Source organism: Erythrolamprus reginae, chromosome 1 (assembly GCF_031021105.1).
Source record: "Erythrolamprus reginae isolate rEryReg1 chromosome 1, rEryReg1.hap1, whole genome shotgun sequence".
NCBI lineage: Eukaryota > Metazoa > Chordata > Lepidosauria > Squamata > Dipsadidae > Erythrolamprus > Erythrolamprus reginae.
This window is the reverse complement of record NC_091950.1, coordinates 138,208,484-138,228,059: the sequence shown is the minus strand read 5'-3', so window position 1 is coordinate 138,228,059 and position 19,576 is coordinate 138,208,484. Positions and strand designations below refer to the sequence as shown.

At 40.5% G+C, this 19,576-nt stretch overlaps 2 protein-coding genes across 2 annotated transcripts in view; one reads left to right on the top strand and one right to left on the bottom strand.

Moving 5' to 3' along the window:
• The window catches only part of LOC139175661 (veficolin-1-like), a 940,898-nt gene that overhangs the window by 679,326 nt on the left and 241,996 nt on the right, over positions 1-19,576 (bottom strand). The gene's annotated exons all lie outside the window — the stretch shown is intronic.
• LOC139175435 (bestrophin-1-like) overlaps positions 1-19,576 on the top strand; it is a 31,005-nt gene that overhangs the window by 4,446 nt on the left and 6,983 nt on the right. The window contains exons 2-6 of the mRNA XM_070766560.1: positions 2,891-3,053; positions 5,394-5,488; positions 6,369-6,602; positions 13,256-13,410; positions 14,328-14,405. Of these exons, the coding sequence (XP_070622661.1) occupies positions 2,902-3,053; positions 5,394-5,488; positions 6,369-6,602; positions 13,256-13,410; positions 14,328-14,405 (714 nt within the window). The 5' untranslated portion in view covers positions 2,891-2,901. The remainder of the gene's footprint in view (positions 1-2,890; positions 3,054-5,393; positions 5,489-6,368; positions 6,603-13,255; positions 13,411-14,327; positions 14,406-19,576) is intronic.

Genomic DNA, 19,576 nt, shown 5'->3' with positions numbered 1-19,576 from the left:
CAGCATTTGCACTTCTTAAAATATTCTATCCAGACTCATGCCCCTGCTGGCTGGTCAATGCCTCCTTGATGGAGGGGTCCTTCCTGCAACCTTTAAAGGAAGCAGTTGTAAGGCCCCTCCTCAAGAAGCCTTCCTTGGATCCAGCTGAATTGAAGAATTTCCCTCCTGTCTCCAACCTTCCCTTTGTGGGAAGGGTGTAGAGAAAGTGGTAGCACTACAGCTCCTAAGGTAATTGGAAGAAATTGATTATCTAGACCCTTTTCAATCTGGCTTCAGGCCTGGCTACAGCCTAGAAACTGATGACTCTGATGGATGACCTCTGGCAAGCCCGAGATAGAGGTCATCCTCTATCTTGGTGCTACTTGACCTCTCAGTTGCTTTCAATACCATTGACCTTGCTAGACTTTTGCGATGGCTAAGGGAGTTGGGAGTGGGAAGCACCATTATACATTGGTTCTCCTCCTATCTCTCTGATCAGTCAGTGTTGGTGGGAGGACAGAGGTCGACCCTGGCCTCGCCTCAGGGCTCAGTCCTCTCTCCTCTTTTATTTAACATCTACATGGATAGGTAGGTAGGTAGGTAGGTAGGTAGGTAGGTAGATAGATAGATAGATAGATAGATAGATAGATAGATAGATAGATAGATAGATAGATATTTTATATGCAAGGAATATTCTACCCAATCATAGAATTGTAGCATTGGAGAGGACCTGGTAGATGATACTCCCATCTTTAATAAATATTTAGTAAATATGTTACTAAAGCATACAAATTCATTTATTTGCTCTAGTTTTCCCCCAGTTATATACAATATATCATTCAATATTTCTGGGATGTGGTCATCATATCTCTCCAGCAAACTTTAGGATGTATAAACATTAGAACGTTATGAAAAGCATGTAATCTATCATGTTGAGCAACTCCAGGCATGACACAACTGAGCCAGAAGAGCTGTCTCAAAGGAAAATTATGACACTTACAGTACATAATCAAGGGGAAAATTATGTCAAATATGGCATTCCATTGCATTCTATCTTAATCATTTGTCCCTTATGTGTCTCTTTGAGACAAGGACATAGTGTAGAAATTCTCTCCCATTTCATACTTTATTTTTTCTCTGCAACACAGAGTGGACAGAATCACCCACTCCAGTGTAGCCAAAAACAGTACTTCAGAGCAGTGTTGCTGATTTCTTGGGGCAATGTAGAAAAGGCCCTTTGAGGGATCAACTTGCTTTAATCTTCCTTTTAAATCTGTAAACATTTTCCTGGGCAGCAGTTCCAACAAGAGTCATGGTACTGCCTAATAAATGACTTTTTCTGCATTGTCTGTTTTTTTAAAAAAATCTGTCCTCCAATTATGCCCCAATTTGGAGAACTTTCTCTATAGCAGTGATGGCGAACCGATGGCACGTGTGCCATAGGTGGCAAGCAGAACCATATCTGCCAGCACGTAAGCCATTGCCCTAGCTCAGCTCCAGCACGCTTATGCATGCCGGACAACTGATTTTTGGCTTGCACAGAGGCTCTGGGATGGCGTTTTTGGCTTCTGGAGGGCCTCCGGTGGGAGGGAGTTTTTGCCCTCCCCAGGCTCCAGGGAAGCCTCTGGAGTCTTGGGAGGGCAAAAAACGGGCCTACCAGGCCTACCAGAAGTTGGGAAATGGGCCATTTCCGGCCTCCAGAGGGCCTCCAGGGAGGTGGGGAAGACAATTTTCACTCTCCCCTGGCATTGAATTATGGATGTGGGCACTTGCACAATAGCGCAGATGCACACGCGATTTTGGCTCCTGAGCAAAAAAAGGTTTGCCATCACTGCTCTATAGTTTTACCTCTTTTTAAACTCTTTACTACAGAATTACTACTACCTCAGAATTATTCTTAAATTCTTTCCTTTTCTGCAAGTAAATGCTCTGCCACTTTTCATGTTTGTCTACCTTTCTCTCAGTGAAATTCTGAACATCGTTTATGGTCTCTGAAATAGCCTAAAACAATAATGGCAAACCTATCATTGTCCTAGCTCAGCTCCAAAGTGCATGTGTGTGCTGGCCAGCTGATTTTTGGCTTGCACAGAGGTGCATGTGTGTGCCGGCCAGCTGATTTTTGGCGTCCAGAGAGCCTCTGGGGGGATGAGAGAGGGTGTTTTTACCCTTCCCTGGCTCCAGGGAAGCCTTTGTAATCTGAGGAGGGTGAAACATGAACCTACTGGGCCCATCAAAAGTTGGGAAGCAGGTTATTTCTGGCCTCCAAAGGGCCTCCAGAGGGGCGGAGGAAGCTGTTTTCACCCTCCTGAGGCATTGAATTATGGCTGTGGACACTCACGCATGCCCAATAGTGTGCATACACGCTCTTTCGGCACCCAAGGAGAAAAAGGTTCACCATCACTGGCCTAAAAACATCACGGGCTAGTGCATGGGTTAATTGGTTTGCAATTACTTTAGAATACTGTTTATGTGTCTTTATCATCAGATTTTTTTTCATTTTCTGGAAAGTACAGTACTTTATAATATAAGGAGATATGGAACTAGTTTTTCTCTCCTCCCCCACTTTTCTTTTTCCTCTCATTTTGTCCAGAGGTTTGTTGATTTACTCTGACTAGAACTTTTGCTTGATCACTTGCAGATATCTTTTAGAAATAAATTGGGAGTTTATGCAGTTAGACTAGGATTATAAGATTTCTACAATGTGTGGTATATCAGAAAGAACTGAGCTTGACCTAGCCCAAAGTTTGCATTGACCATTATTTGAGAAGGTGTACAGTACTTGAAGATATATTTATTTATGATGGACTCTGCTTGTTTCATTCTTGAATGCACTGTAAATTTTTTGGGATAGTGGTAGTCTTTATATGGGCCTGTCTTGTTTAATTCTTGCAATTCTGCTGTTTATTTCTAGCAAGCCCTGTGATGACAGTGACCTACACATACCGTGTAGCTGAGGCCCGTCTGGGCACCTTCTCACAGCTTCTGCTACAATGGAAAGGCAGTATTTACAAGCTCCTCTATTGTGAGTTATTAATCTTCGTATCACTTTACTTTGGCATCAGCCTCATCTACAGGTGAGCATTTCCAGGTCTCTAAACCTAAATGGAGGGGGGGAGGGATTGTGAAAAAGAGGAGAGCTCAGTAGGGTAGATTTGTCTCTCTTAGTCTGGTTCTGTATCTTCTGATACAGATTCCACTCCCATTTCTGTTCTTCATGTATTTCTTAGAAAATAAGCTGTGTGGTCTAATCTTAAACAACAGTATTTGCATCTAGGAGTACATTTCATTAAAATGATTTTTATTTGGAGTGCAATTCATATGATGAAGTCTCCCATTCCTTATTTCTGCTTTCCACTGTTTCTTTAGTCTTTCCCCCCCCATAAAAATGTTTTATGCTGTAATGTAGTTTAAGGATTCGAAACAATACAATTGCAAAATAATAATGTTTCTAGATTGGAAATTCTTTCTCCACGCTCCTGCCCCCCAAAGCAGCATGTTAAAATAAATAACCCCCCTTTCTCTGACCATCTGAGCCTAAAAGCTATAGGCACTTGTTTAAAAATACACCGTTTTTCTCTTTAATGGCCTTCCTAAGGTGGGCACCCTTTAAATGTATCAACCTCAGCACCCAGGTGGCCATTGGTCAGGGGCGGGCCACCATTCCTGGCGCTACCGGAACGTGCCAGGATTGCAGGAGCATGCATGCGCCTGGTGTGGGATTCAGCTTGTGTGCAAGCACAGATGCCGAATCTCCCATAAGAACACACGGGTGTGAGATTTCTGGTTTTTTGCTTCTGCACATGTGCAGAAGCAATAAGGCCCGAAAATAGGTGGAAAGGTAAGTCACCGCCACCACTTGCCCCACTGCTTGTCCGCCATGCCGCTCACCGCCACTAGCCCCACCGCTTGCTGCCACTTGCCCCGCTACACGGCTCACTGCCACTAGCCCCACCACTTGCCCCACCACCCCGCCCTGCCACTCACCGCCGCTGGCCCTGCTGCTTGCTGCTGCTAGCCCCACTGCTTGCCGCCGCTTGCCCTGCCGCTTGCCCTACCACACCACTAGCCTCACCGCACCGCTTGCTTCCACTAGCCCTGCCACTTGCTGCCGCTTGTTCCACCCTAGCCCCGCCACTTACTGCCGCTAGCCCTGCCACTACCCCCATTGCTTGCTGCCGCTAGCCCGTTGCTTGCTGCCACCAGCCCCACCGCTTGCCGCTGCTTGCCTCACCGCACTGCTCTGCATCACTAGCCCCACCGCTTGCCCTGCCATTTGCCCCACGGTGCTGCTCACCGCTGCTTGCCCCGCTGCTTGCTGCTGCTTGTCCTGCTGTTTGCCGCCATGAGCTGCAGCTTTGCCACAAGCATCCCAGCCCACCTGCCTGCCCCACCGCTCTACTACACAGCTCGTGACGGCTCCACCACAAGCGGCCTGCCTGGCTCTTACCTTACTCCGGTGCTCACCTCCTGCAGGGGTGCCGAGAAGATGGGTCATGGTGCAGGGAACTGGCCGGGTGGCCCCAAAGTCCGGCCGCACAACCTGCTCTGTGCTCTCCCACGTCACAGGCATCTCTCCTGCAGCCTGGGAGATCAAAGAGCAGGCCACGCGGCCAGAGCTTGGGCAGGCTGCTTTTGTTCTTGGCCCCAGCTGCCGCTGTAGGTGCCGCAGCGAGATTCAGGTGCTGCCCATGTGCAGCAGCTGAAATCTCCTTCCGGCAGCAAAAATTGCCAGTTTCTTTGCCTCCGTGCATGCACAACAGCAAAAAAAAAACCGGGTAATTTTTACCAGAATTGTGCTGGTTGCACATACACGGCACATGCACGCCCGGTGGCAATGGAGCGAGGCTACGCGCTCCATTTCTTCCACCAGAACGGCATTCCCAGTGTTCCGGCTCGTGGCCCATCCCTGCCATTGGTCCATATTCTGGGAACCGAGAATGCCCAGATTAAAGAAGGCTGCTCTCTATAGCCCAATGTAGCAGTTGCAGTTCATTCAGGCATATATTCTCATATGTGATCACTTTTTTTAACAAGAACCAATAGCCAATTGATGATTGATAAAACACTTATTTGATCTGATACAAAATATCTAATCAACAGTGGACCATAATTGTTACCAATCCTATAATAAACCACAAATAAATTTCTACCTGCAGTAAAAATTACATATCCCCCCATTTAAAGAATAGTCTTTTCATTGGTTAAAAAAGTGGTACTTCCCTATAGAAAAAGTGTTGCATTAGCACATGTAACCTGTGTGGAGCAAATAAAAAGGATTGTAATTTTGCAAAACTGCAATTACAATACATTCCCCTACAGTATGTACCTGAAGTCATCAGTCATAGTACAATTAATATTTTGTTTGTTCTCACCAATAAGAAATGTTTTTGTCACAGTGATGTGCTTGATTACAGATTAATTCTGAATGACAGTCAAAGGCTGATGTTTGAAAAATTAGCCCTTTACTGCAATAGCTATGCTGAATTGATTCCTGTGTCTTTTGTCTTAGGTAAGATTGCAAAAATGTGAGATGAATGCTATGAATGTGAAATCTCCCTATAAATGTTAGTTAATTGATTTGTCTAAAACAAACAGTAGCTCTAAATTTAGTGCTTAGGGCAGAAAATCCAAATGGTGTTTCTGATTTTCTATGTGACCTTTGAAAAATGAGGTGTTAATTAATTAATGTTTAATGAAACCCACTAAACCAAAGTCTAGTTGAATTGGCTGCCTCTAAGTTTATTTATAGACTATTATCTCCGGTGGGTTCAACTCACTTCATTTTCAACAGAAGCAAAATAGAGATTAAAATCTAAGGACATTTGTCTTCATTTTTATATTGGTAACATTATGGAAGCAGGTTATTGTTTTCTTTTTCTTTTTTTGCTTTCCCAAAAAAGTGTAATGTAGCAGCTATATTTTATTGCTCTTTATAAAAAGATCATAAGAACTGAAGGTGAGGGAAAGATGAATTATACTATTATTGTTATTTTTTATTTATAGCAAGAGTGATGATTTACAAACCTTTCCCTATTACAGAATGTTAGGCAAGACAATTTTGCAATACCTTTTTATTTATGACCAGTATTTTTATTTCCAGATGATTAAAAGGTTGAAAAATGAATGAAAGTTCTCAATAAGAGTTTAATTGAAGCATTACTGATATCATTCTGCCATTCATACAGTTATTTCTCCCAACACAAAATCTTTAGGATAATAATTTTGATTATTATTATATATTCTGAAAACAAATTTGGGGCTTTCATCAAAGCCTCGGTTTTATTAGAAGAGCATGTATTTTCTAGATAATCAAATGCAAAAAAATGGATTCTGTCCCCAGATACCTGGCTGATTTTGAGCTGTGCTGTGCTGTCTTTGTTCCTTTCTAGGCTTTTATGTCACTTTAGTGGTATCTCGCTGGTGGGGACAGTACGAGAGTATCCCATGGCCCGACCGCATTATGAATCTGGTTTCAAGTGGCGTGGATGGGAAGGACGAGTATGGGCGTCTTCTGCGACGCACACTGATGCGCTACATTAATCTACTGAGCGTGCTGATATTGCGCTCAGTCAGCACTGCAGTCTTCAAGCGGTTTCCCAGCATGGAACATGTAGTGACAGCAGGTAGGTATTGCCAAGACAACTCAACAGAGGCTAACTAACTAGGATGAAATGCCATGGAAGATGGAGCACCGCCTAATGATATTTCTGGGTGCTCTGAAGTTGATTGAACTATTTCCAATAGTAAGTTCTTCAGATATAATAGACTGTAACTCATGCCAGATCTTCTAGGAGGAGAGGATGGAAGTTATATTCCAATATATCTGGGAATACAAAATTAGGGGGAAATGGCTTACCAAGATGCAATTTGCAGACAGGAAGAATGAATGAATGAATGAATGAATGAATGAAGGAAGGAAGGAAGGAAGGAAGGAAGGAAGGAAGGAAGGAATAATATTTATTAATTACAGTTCCATCCTACTTGCTCCAAATAATTCACAGAATCATACATAGTTGTCTATCTTTGTCTATTTTATTCTACAAAATAGCTTAGAAAAAAGAAAATGCTTGCCAAATATGGCCACTCAATGAGTTATAGGACTGACAATTCAAAATGATCTTTGCCTGATATTCCCTTCCTAACACTGCCTCTCAGTATCTTATTGGAGGGTTCAGTCACCTGGAACAGTTGCAAATGTTGTTTACAACAAATCTCAGATAATAAGTAACAGGGTTTGATTTTCTTTGGGAGAATATTATTGAGTTCTTATGAGGTTTATAACAGTCATCCTCCCTTGAATATTATCATTTAAAAATCCAAGTGCTTAACATTCCTTTGTCAAGGCCAAGATTCTAGCTAGCCACATACCCACATAGATAATCCTATGGATATTCATTAATCTTATTGCAGTACTGGGTGATATACTCAATCAAATGAGGAGGGCTATGCAGACCTGAATGATCACCAATTGTGTAAAGGCATTCTTTTAAAAAGGATTACTCCAAGTAGCTTCAGCAGTTTTCCCAGATCCTTAAGACTTCAGTCCTTTTGGCTTCCTTTAGGTCAGGGGTATCAAACTGTATAGTTATTTGGTAAACAGCCTTCTCTGTGATAATCCTTTTAGCAGCTTGACTGTTTCTATCCTAGTATTACTATTGTAAAAAACAACCAAAGTAATTAGAGTAAGATCCATTCAGTTCTGAAATCAGATCCTGGATTTAACAAGGAATCTTTTTCAATGAGGATTCTCAATGAGGATATCTAGAGATATCTAAAGGTTGTCTGAAGTTGCTGGAAGATAGAATCATTGCAACTGGACTAGCTTCAATGTCAGAGATGTTTCAGTGCCCATCCAGGCAGCATCCTCAGTTGAGTTGATGGGTTCTAGGATGTAGGGTTCCAGTGATGCCAGCCTCCCACACCTTCGCTTCGTGGCTCTGGTGACGTTTGCAGAAACCATTTTCTGTGGATTGAAGAAGAAAAAAAAGAACAAAATATAAGTGACTAGTACATTGTTTTATTAACAATGATAACAAAGCTTATTCTTAATAGGGGCTCCATTGCTGGAGTTTTTCAAGAAAAGATTGGGGGTTGGGCTAGAAGACCTTCAAGGTCCCTTCTAGCCCCGAGGGAGTCTATCCTTTCTCCTATTAGTTCCACCAACATTTGGGGGGGTCTTCCAGTGACCCAGGGCTCCCTAGGTTGTGGTGATGCCATTCCCTTGATCAGGAGCAACTTATTTGCACTGGAGCCATCCCGTGTCAAGTGGACCAATTTTAAAAATCATCCCCACCTTACCATCTCAGATTTTGATGAAATTTGGCAAATAGTTTCTTTATGATATAAAAATAAGCTGTGCAAAATTTTAGTTCAAAAGACTAAAAATTGGGAGTTCAAGGAGACCTCAAGTAAAGGGTTGCAAAATGCTGAGTCAGCAAAAATGACATTTGTAGCCCACTTCCAGAAGCTGTAAACACGACAGTTTCAGTAGTATGTTGGCAATATTTGGAGAACCTGCACACCTTGTAAGGCTTTATAAACTGGCAAACCCCCATGTACCTAGTCCTGTACTACTGGTCCACTGCTGCAAAAAACGCAGAGGCCAACGAATGCGTAGATCCCAGAGATGGTCACTGCCACTTTCCAGGGTTCTCCAAGGACGCTCTGGAGTCTGTCAATGGGTGGCTGGATTTATTCAACTCCATCGCTGAAAGAGAAAAGGGATGGAGGATTAAGAGTAAATTTTGGGGTTTAATGGTTGGTGCTTCCCCACCAAGATTAAATATCCTAAAATCAAACTCCCAAGGAAGGGGGGAGGAATGCTTGAGAGAGTCGTTGGAATGTACCAACTCCTGCCACACCAACCTGACGGGATTCAAACATCTCTGAAACTCTAAATTAGTCCACCTGCAATGATTCAACTTTTAGATAACTTCAGACATCTCTGCCTGGATTACTGTATTGAGAATCTTCATCAACATTTTGCAATGCATAATAGAAAATTAATAACATTTATTTTTTAAAAATTGCAACACATTTTGGGGACGAATCAGATGATTCTTCCCCCAAATGTGGCAGGAATTGGTACATTCCAACGACTTTCTGCCTTGCACTGCGTGAGGAAGCTGCTTATTTCAAATGTGTTTAAAAGTAAAAAAAAAATTGCTCAGCTGCAATGATTCAACCTTTAGACAACTTCAAAAAACCTTCAAACAAGACAACTTTAATTGGACATGATGGCCTAAATCTCTTGGGGGGAAATCTTTTGGACTCATATTCATATATTGAAAAATGTCCCCCCCCCCCTCCCCTCGCCATCACCAGAAGTTATCATTCATACAGGTAGAAGATACGGGTAATCATACCTTACAAGGGTGGTTCTTTGAACTGTCCCTGACGTGTCCAATAAGGGTTAGCTCGCCAATGCAACTTCTTTTCCAATTAATACTGTAGATTGCTCCATTTTCAGCATAGTTCCATAAAGCTGATGCCTTTTCATGGCCCTTTTTGCTTTCATTTCTCAGCTAAAAGCTTATTGCCTGCCTCCTTGAGAAAGTAGCAGGCTCCCAGAACTCTCTAGAACTGGCCTTAATCTGAGAAGACCTAATGATTTCAGGGGGGGGGGTGTTCTTCAGTTAACCTTTCTGTTTCTGTTAGGCAGGCCCTGTTGGTTTGAGTCCCTCCTGCTTACTCTGCAGATAGGTGCTTTGGCTCTCAGTTCCCAAATTTGTGCTTGATGGCATCACTATTTTTGTCTATCTCCATTTTTACCATTTTTTAAAATTTCTCCCTGCAGGCCAATAATTTTTCTTACTTCATAAATTCTAAATTGCCTTTAAAATGTTGAATAATCCTAGTTGTTCAGTCCCTTGCAAACTTATACTTAACTGTAGACAGACTTCCAAATTAAACTTAAGAGTTGCATCAAACACTCAGACGTATCTCCTAATAAATAATGTTGCTATATAATTTTAATAATAACAAGATCCACCACAGGATGGTTTTGTAATCCCTCTAGGCATGAAACCTATGTATAAGTCCTTCAGATGAGCTACAGCTCACAAAGTGAATTGTTCAGCCTCAAGAATTATAACATGTTTCAGCTGGCTATTTAGCTTCGTAAACACTTTAGAAGTGAGGAAACAAATCTACAATTATGCTTCATTGTCAGAATGGAAAGTTAATTGGACTTTCTGATCTCATGAACTCCAACGAAGGGAAACATGGTGAAAGATCAGCACAGCCCCTATAAAGATGGATATATGAGCGTCAGATTAATAAGTAAAAGAGAATTTTTTTCTCTGTGTGTGTGTCTTTCTCCAATACAATTTAATAATTTAATTTAATTTTAATTTTAATTTTAATTTTAATTTTAATTTTAATTTTAATTTTAATTTTAATTTTAATTTTAATTTTAATTTAATTTAATTTAATTTAATTTAATTTAATTTAATTTAATTTAATTTAATTTAATTTAATTTAATTTAATTTAATTTAATTTAATTTAATTTAATTTAATTTAATTTAATTTAATTTAATTTAATTTAATTTAATTTAATTTAATTTAATTTAATTTAATTTAATTTAATTTAATTTAATTTAATTTAATTTAATTTAATTTAATTTAATTTAATTTAATTTAATTTAATTTAATTTAATTTAATTTAATTTAATTTAATTTAATTTAATTTAATTTAATTTAATTTAATTTAAAATTTCTTCTATGCCGCCCAATTCCAATGGGACTCAGGGCGGTTTACAACAATAAATAGTACATACAATAAACAAGTCAAATAATTAGTAATAAGAACAGTAAAACCCATAATAAACCCTAATGAAATATCCAGTTGAACCCACATACATACAGAAACAGTTGCAAATCAGATGTGATGTTACATTTACAGCCCCCCCCCCAGGCCTGCTGGGGGGGTAGTTGTTTCCATAACGTTGGGGCAGCCACAGAGAAGGCCCTCCCCCATGGGCCTGTAATCTTGTATTGCTTAGTCAACGGGACCTGGAGAAGGCAACTCCTTGGGATCTGATTGTACATGACAGTACATGTCAGGAGATCATCTTGTAAATAGGTCTAAGCCATGTAGGGCTTTATAGGTAATAGCTAGCACCTTGAATTGTGACCGGAGAACAATTGGTAGCCAATTTGTAATAATGGAGCACTATCTAGTGGCCATTCTTCACTTTACTTCTGCCTTGCTGTGATCACCCCCTTTGGCTTAGAAACGTTTATTTTTATTTATTTATTTTAAATAATTTTCCAACAGAGCACAAGGGTATGATATATGAAAGAACAACTGACTCTTTTTTTAGAGTTGAAATCAGAAAATATAATTAGTTATTAAGGGAACAGAAACTCCATACTAAAATTAAATTTCAGCCGAAAAATAAATATATAACTTTGAAAAATGGTAAGACTCTTCAACAAGGTTTTTTTTCCCTTTGAGATTCAGTCAGTGAAGTCTAGTTTCATAGGACTAATCAAGGCATTTGGAAATACTGTAACTGGCTTTTTTCTTCCACTCAGTGGGAGTATAATGGTGGAGATAAAGCAGGAGTAAGAGTCCCATTTACCTCCAAGTCCTATGGTTATAGATCAGGGGTGGTTCTAACTTACCTTGCCACCAGTTCTCTTTTCCTCAAGCCATGTGTGTGTGTGTGTGCCCCTTTGTGTGCCACGCAGCATGGCGCACAGGCACATGCACAGTGCCAAAACCCAAGCTTCTGTGCATGCGTAGGAGCAAAAAAACAGCTTTTGCAGATACACAGAAGCCAAAAACAATATGGTGGCACCTATGGCACCGCCATTAAAGCCGGTTCAGGGTGTGGCCCAGTTCTGCGATAAAATATTTCACGATGAACACAAATAAATCCAAGACGAAGGCACACATGTTGCAACAAACAAGAAAGAGGACATGGACCTGAAATATTGCCCATTGGCAGAGATGATGGCAGATGAATTCACTAAGCTTTAGTTCAGAGATTGACTCAGACCACTTGGAGAGATGATGGAAATGGTAGATTATTGCATGAGTGTAGAAGGGACATTACAAGTGTGACTTTAGTTGTACTAACACTCAGCACCTCAAAACTGCACGGTTTCTCTATCCATTTGAACAAGAGCCATCTTTCTCATTCCACTTCTATTCTTCATTTGGGAATCATTATTAATTCCCTAGAGTGTAGAGTCTCCCTTTCCCAGGAGAGGCAGGATAATATTAAGGATCTTGCAGCTCAAATCCAACAGGAATGCACTCTTGTCCACTCTCCGGGAAAAATTATCTCCTATATCTCTATAACCCTGGGTGCAACTTTACTCTAGGGAACTTCAATGGTTCCTTTTATTATTTCAGAAGGAGGGCCGCAACACCTCGCTACAATGATCCTAGTTCCTCAGGTGGTACATCATCACTCTCTAACCTGGTGGCCATCTCCAGCTATTTCCAATGATCCTTTAGGGAACCTCACAGGACAGTTATTGCTATCTTGTTCCAGCCTATATGAATGAGTGATGGATGAATGTTTTTATTGTGGGGCATCTATTTTACTATTGTTCACCGCCCTGAGTCCAGGAAAAGAAGGGTGGCATACAAATGTGATTGATTGATTGATTGATTGATTGATTGATTGATTGAAAAAATAAAAATAAAAAAATAAAAAAAATAAAAATAAAAATAAAAATAAAAATAAAAATAAAAATAAAAATAAAAATAAAAATAAAAATAAAAATAAAATAAATAGAATAGAATAGAATAGAATAGAATAAAATAATAAAATAAAATAAAATAAAATAAAATAAAATAAAATAAAATAAAATAAAATAAAATAAAATAAAATAAAATAAAATAAAATAAAATAAAATAAAATAAAATAAAATAAAATAAAATAAAATAAAATAAAATAAAATAAAATAAAATAAAATAAAATAAAATAAAATAAAATAAAATAAAATAAAATAAAATAAAATAAAATAAAATAAAATAAAATAAAATAAAATAAAATAATAAAATAATAAAATAAAATAAATAAATAAAATTTCCCGCCTAATGCATTGGGGTATAAATAGATAGTTTAGAATTTCCTCTGTGTTCCTTCTTTAGCTCTTACCGCAATTTTCTCATGAGTTGTCAGACTTCTTCCTGCCTGTTTCTCAAGCATCATTGCTTGCTCGATTCTCATGTGAAAGGATATAGTTAGTTGGCATTAGCATGCCCTCCATATATATTCTACAGTAGATTTCTACCATTTCTTTCTACCTATGTAGGCCTGATGACACCAGAAGAGCACAAGAAGTTTGAAAGTTTAAATTCAGCCCATAACAAGTTTTGGATCCCATGTGTCTGGTTCTCAAACTTGGCAGTGAAGGCACGTAATGAGGGGCGAATCCATGACAGTGTACTCCTTCAAGGCATCTTGAATGTGAGTCAGATATGTGTGTCAAGCTTTCAATTTATTACCTAACATTTTTAGTCTCTTAGCAGAGGAGAAGCTCCAGTAAAACATCTGTTAAAGTTCAGCTTTCTCCATCCTAGAGACCTGCTATTATCAGATAAGGCTGTACAGCAACTTAGATTTTGAAGGGGAAAGTAACTTGGTTTATTTGTGGGCACTGACACAGCAATTGCCAGCGATTCCTAAAAGAAGCTGCATCTTTTTCTGGATTTGTATTGTTGCCCTCCAGAACTGCAATTCACTCCTGGGAAAAGACAAATGAAGTTTAAGGAAAAATTGTGAATCTCCATTAAATCTCCATATCTCCTTCTAGAGCTCTCTCATATTGCAATATTCATCATTTCAACTATTGGACCTGCTAACTATAGGCTGTGGAGGAGCTAAATTGATAGCACCTTGGTGAGAAATGGTGGCATAAATCAATGTTTCTTAACTTCAGACAAGACCTTAACAACTTTTAGATGTGTGAACTTCAACTCCCAGAATTCCTCAGGCAGTATAACTGATGCTGGCAAGGAAATTCTGGGAGTTAAGACCACACACCTTAAAGCTCCTCAGGTTGAGAAACTGTTATACACAATCCAGAATGGGTAGCATGACAGGAAACCTAGAATCAGAGAAGCCTTTGGTGCAAAGGAAAGTAGATGATTCATGTAGAAAAGTTATCAAGTTCTTACAATTCTACTACTTTTACAACAAGACCTTTTTACTGTGCTCACTCCTCTAGTGGCAAAACACTCCAGTCTAAATGAAAACATTTTAAGTAACACACTTTTCAGACATGCTGACAGAGACATGGATAACAAAATACACATTGAAACCCAGAATGAAAGTCCTGTGGTGAAACTATTTCCAATAATGGTACTTTTCCTTCCTTCCAACAGGAAATGAACACATTGCGCAGCCAGTGTGGGCGTCTCTATGGATATGATTGGATTAGTATTCCCTTGGTCTACACACAGGTGAGAATTGTACTTCCACTGTATTTTTGTCTGACTGCAGCCAAAATTACATCCCATTTATAAGAAAATAGATATATGTGCTTCATATTAAGCCTTTTTTATAGCTTAGTTGAACTTTCCTATAGGGTTGGTGTGTTCCAGATATTTTTAATTAAAGTGTCATCTATTCATATTTTAGACATGTGTCTTCTCTGTAGTAGCACTGTTTTCTGGGACAAGGTTCCCTCCCCCTCAAGATCCAGATGGTCTCCATTCTGCTATTATTTAGAAGGACCTATAAGATTTATCTCTTAACCAGTGGTGAGTTACTAGCCGGAACACTAAATTGCACTCGTCACCACGGTTCATAAATGTTTGTGGGGCCAACGCAATTTTGCTTCTGCACCTGTGGGGGTAGCAAAATCGCTCATGGAGCTGCAGGTGTACCCATGTTTCAGCATGCACCGAAGCAAAAAAACCTCACCGAAACACTGGCGCACCTGCAGCTCTGTGCATGATTTTACTACCTCCACAGGTGCAGAAGCAAAATCGCGCTGGCCTCGCAAGCCGTGGCGGCAAGCGCAATTTAGTGTTCCGGCTAGCAGCCCACCGCTGCTCTCAACCCAAATATTTGACAAGGGAGAATTAGACCCCTTCCTTCATTGCGTTTGCCAATTTTTAATTGATTTTGTTATAATTTATTTTGTTGTGAGCCACTCAGAATTATTGAGAGTCGGGAAGCATACACGCTTCAAACAAAATGCTATGTTCCCATTACAGATCTAATGACTTGTTCCCATTGATTTTATTTCCTTCTGTTTCTGATCACTGCCACTCAGCTGATTATCTCACAAGGGAAAGGATATAAAGCCTCACATTTTGAATTATGCTTGGATGGTGGCGGAATAAGAAGAACTACTTTAACACTAAGAATCTCCCTAAGGCAGCTTCAGTTATGGACTGGGGATGAGATCAAGCCAATATCAGAAAGTTTGAGTAGAAAAATAAACTCTATTGCTAAAACCTGTTTGTGCCACAGTTAAGAATAAATGGGGAATGTATTTAAGTCAACATGGTTACATGTGTGCTATGCACCAACTGTCACAAAGCAAACACACTTTTTTCTATATGTTTTCCTTAGGAAAAACAGGAAGCTGTGCATGACTTTCCAAGAGGTCATGTTTTTTCTAGAGTGTTAAGAAAGTTTCTCAGCTATTGGCAAACATTCTATGGCCTTTAATGATAGCAGCCTGCATGCAGAGCACACTTTTATCTTCTTCAAGCATCAGGCAGATGAGTTGTTCAGCTCCACCCAAACCCAGCCTACTGTCCAGATAATGAACTTAGACTCTATGGGGTGGCAGCAGAAACCATTCCTTATGAATGAATAGATATAGCAGGAAATTCATACTCCGCACAGCTAAGTCTCCTGCAAATCAAATCCAAAGTAGATGAAGACAAGATCTGATGTCCATGAAAATTTGCTTGGTCACAGCAAATCACAGCTGGAAGCCTTTATGGAAGCCAGCCATACCACTTTCGGATGTCTTTGTCGCTAGAAACAGAATGAATAGAGTGGATGAAAGGCAGCTTGTGTTTTGTATGACACCTTTACATTCATGTTCCTTTGAATATAAGGTAGCACTTGCTTCTTCTACAGATTTCACCTCTATCCCTTTTTATGCCTCACTGGCTAGGTTGTGTCCCTGGAATCTTTTTTGTTTTTTCAGGTGGAGTAATAGCAATAGTAATAGCATTTAGACTTACATGCCGCTTTCATAGTGCTTTTACAGCCCTCTCTAAACAGTTTACAGAATCAACATATTGCCCCCAACAGTCTGGGTCCTCATTTTACCCACCTCGGAAGGATGGAAGGTTGAGTCAATCTTGAGCTGGTGGTGAGATTTGAACTGCTGAACTACAGATAGCAGATAGCTGAAGTAGCCTGCAGTGCTGCACTCTAAACAAATTAAAACCACAGAAACTGCTGTTTTAAGCTATCTGTTTGTTTGTTTGTTTGTTTGTTTGTTTGTCTCTCTTTCCTGTCATGCTCTGCCTCAATCATTTTCTCATTTCTCTTTTTTCTCCCCTTTTTTCTCTCTTCCCCTCTTGCTCTGTCTTTTTCTCACTCTTTCTCTCTTGTTTTCTTTCTCTCTCACACACTCTTTTTTTTCTTGTTCTCTCTCTTTTGCTATCTCTCTCTCCCCCCCCTCTTTCTCTCTCTCTGTCTTTCTCACTTTCTCTCTATCTTGCTCTGTCTGTTGCTCTCACTCTCTCTCGTTTTCTCTCCGATCTTCTCACAGTGGAGGCCGGCAAAGGTGATTTTAAATGTCAGGCGTACAGGTGCGTGCGCTCCCCATCCCCCTGCCAGCCCGCCCGGAACATTCAAAATAAGAAAAACCTTCACCGGTGAAGTTTTTTCTTATTTTGAATGTTCCAGGCGGGCTGGCAGGGGGATGGGGGACCGTGCGCGCACCTGTACGCCCGACATTGAAAATCACCTTTGCCGCCCTCCGCTATGAGAACGCCTGCCCTGCCTCTCCTGCAGCCCCCTCGCTGACAGCCTGGGATGAAAGCGCTCTTGGCGAACGGACTGCAAGAGGGGCGGGGCGGGCGTTCCCAAAGCGCTCGGAGCGGCTAGCGGCCGGATGAGGAGGACGAGAAGCCGCAGCTGCCACCGCCACTGCGGGAGGAGCCGCACCCCAAGGCGGGAAGCGGAGGAGGAGAAAGAGAGGAGGATCGGGTGGGTGGGTGTGGGGCAGCGGCGAGAAGCAAGGGGCGCGAGGGGGCCGGAGGCACTGGGGGGGTGGGGGGGCACGGCTCCTTGCACGCCCTTGGAAAAGGGTGCATGGGGGGGGTTCAGTTGTTCTCTCCTATGCATCACTCTATGCATGCATGGGTCTGTCATAAGTTCTTGTTCAGAATCCAGGGATGATAAGGATGATTGATCTCCTCCTGGGCTGTCTGCCAAACTCCCCCCTCCCCTACTACTCACACTTCCTTCGTCAGAGGAGCCTTCATCAGGAGATTCTATCAGAAGCAAAACAGGCCTGTGGCATGTGGATGTTTTCCCCACATCCACCTCCACATTTCTTGGGGCAGGAGCTGGGCCAGAGCCAACCACAACACCTATATTATTTTTACAAATAACTCAAGGCTCCAAACATATACAATATATCTTCCTCCTCCAATTTTGTCCACAAAGACAACCCTGTGAGGTGGGTTTGTCTGAGAGAGAGATTGACTGGACCAAAGATGCCAGCTGGCTTTCATGGCTAAGGTGGACTGTCTATAGGCTAAGGGGGGATTTGAACTTATGGTCTCTATCCAAGTGCTTTCATCACTAGATCAAACAGGTTGTTGATGATATGGAATTTATATTGGGTATTAGTGGTAGCCCTAGGAATGTGCTATCTGAGATGTAAAACTATAGAACAGTGTACAAACTGTATACAGTATTTAAAATCTGGATTAAGCAAAAAACCCACCTCCCATAAAAATAGGATGTAGCTCTTCAAAATCTTTGTAGCTTTCCAAGGAATATCCACCCCCCCCCCTCCAAACAGCAATTCTATTTCATTTTATTACTTTAGTAGACCTGGCTGTAGCCTGTAAAATCTTTATTTCCCCATCAAGAAAGGGAGTGAACCAGGCAAATACAGAAAGATATAGAATTGTAAATTGAGTGAAATATTCACTAAGATACTGCAGAAACTAGGCAGAATTTATATTGGGAAAAGGTTTCATGAAATGAGTTTAAATGAACATGGTTTAAATAAGCAAAAGTGAGGCCGATGTCATGTGGCTGCAGCTGACATTTATACATATGGCACCTGAAAACACTTGTAAGTGGATCACAAACTTCCTAACAGACTGGAAGCAGCAGGTAAGCTAGGAAAAATCACATCAGATACATGTACAATTAGCACAGGGGCCTCCCAATGCTGTGCACTCTCACCACTTCTCTCTATACACCAATGATTGCATCTCAAATGATTGCATCTCAAATGATCCATCTGTTAAACTGCTGTTAAACTGCTGAATTTGGCAGATGATACAACAGTGATCGGACTCATTCGAGACAACACTGAATCCACATACAGACGGGAAGTTGAACAACTAACCTTGTGGTGTGACCGGAACAATCTAGAACTAAACACACTCAAAAACGTAGAAATGGTGGTAGACTTTAGGAGAAACCCTTCCATCCTTCCACCTCTCAAAATACTACACAACACAATATCAACAGTAGAGACCTTCAAATTTCTAGCTTCTATCATATCTCAAGACCTAAATTGGTCACCTAACATCAAAAACATCATCAAAAAAGCACAACAAAGAATGTTCTTTCTGCGCCAGCTCAGGAAGCTCAAACTGCAAAGGAGCCGCTGGTACAGTTCTACAGAGGAATAATTGAGTCTGTCATCTGCACCTCTATAATTGTCTGGTTTGCTTCTGCAACCCAACAAGACCGACACAGACTTCAGAGGATAATCAGAACTGCAGAAAAAACAATTGCTGCCAACTTGCCTTCCTTGAGGGCCTGTATACCGCGCAAGTCAAAAAGAGGGCGGTGAAAATATTTACTGACCCATCACATCCTGGACACAAATTGTTTCAACTCCTACCCTCAAAATGTCGCTACAGAACACTGCACACCAAGACAACTAGACACAAGAACAGATTTCCCCCGAACGCCATCACTCTACTAAACAAATAATTCCCTCAACACTGTCAAACTATTTACTAAGTCTGCACTTCTATTTCTACTAGTTTTTTCTCATCATTCCTATCATTCTTTTCCTCCTACTTAGGACTGTATGGCCGTAACTTGTTGCTTGTATCTTAAGATTTTTATTAGTATTGATTGTTTCTTCATTGCTTATTTGACCCCTATGACAATCATTAAGTGTTGTACCACATGATTCTTGACAAATGTATCTTTTTCTTTTATGTAAACTGAGAGTATATACACTAAGACAAATTCCTTGTGTGTCCAATCACACTTGGCCAATAAAGAATTCTATCTATCTATCTATCTATCTATCTATCTATCTATCTATCTATCTATCTATCTATCATCTATCCATCCATCCATCCATCTATCTATTCATCTATCCATCTATCCATCTATCTATCCATCCATCTATCCATCCATCCATCTATCTATTCATCTATCCATCTATCCATCT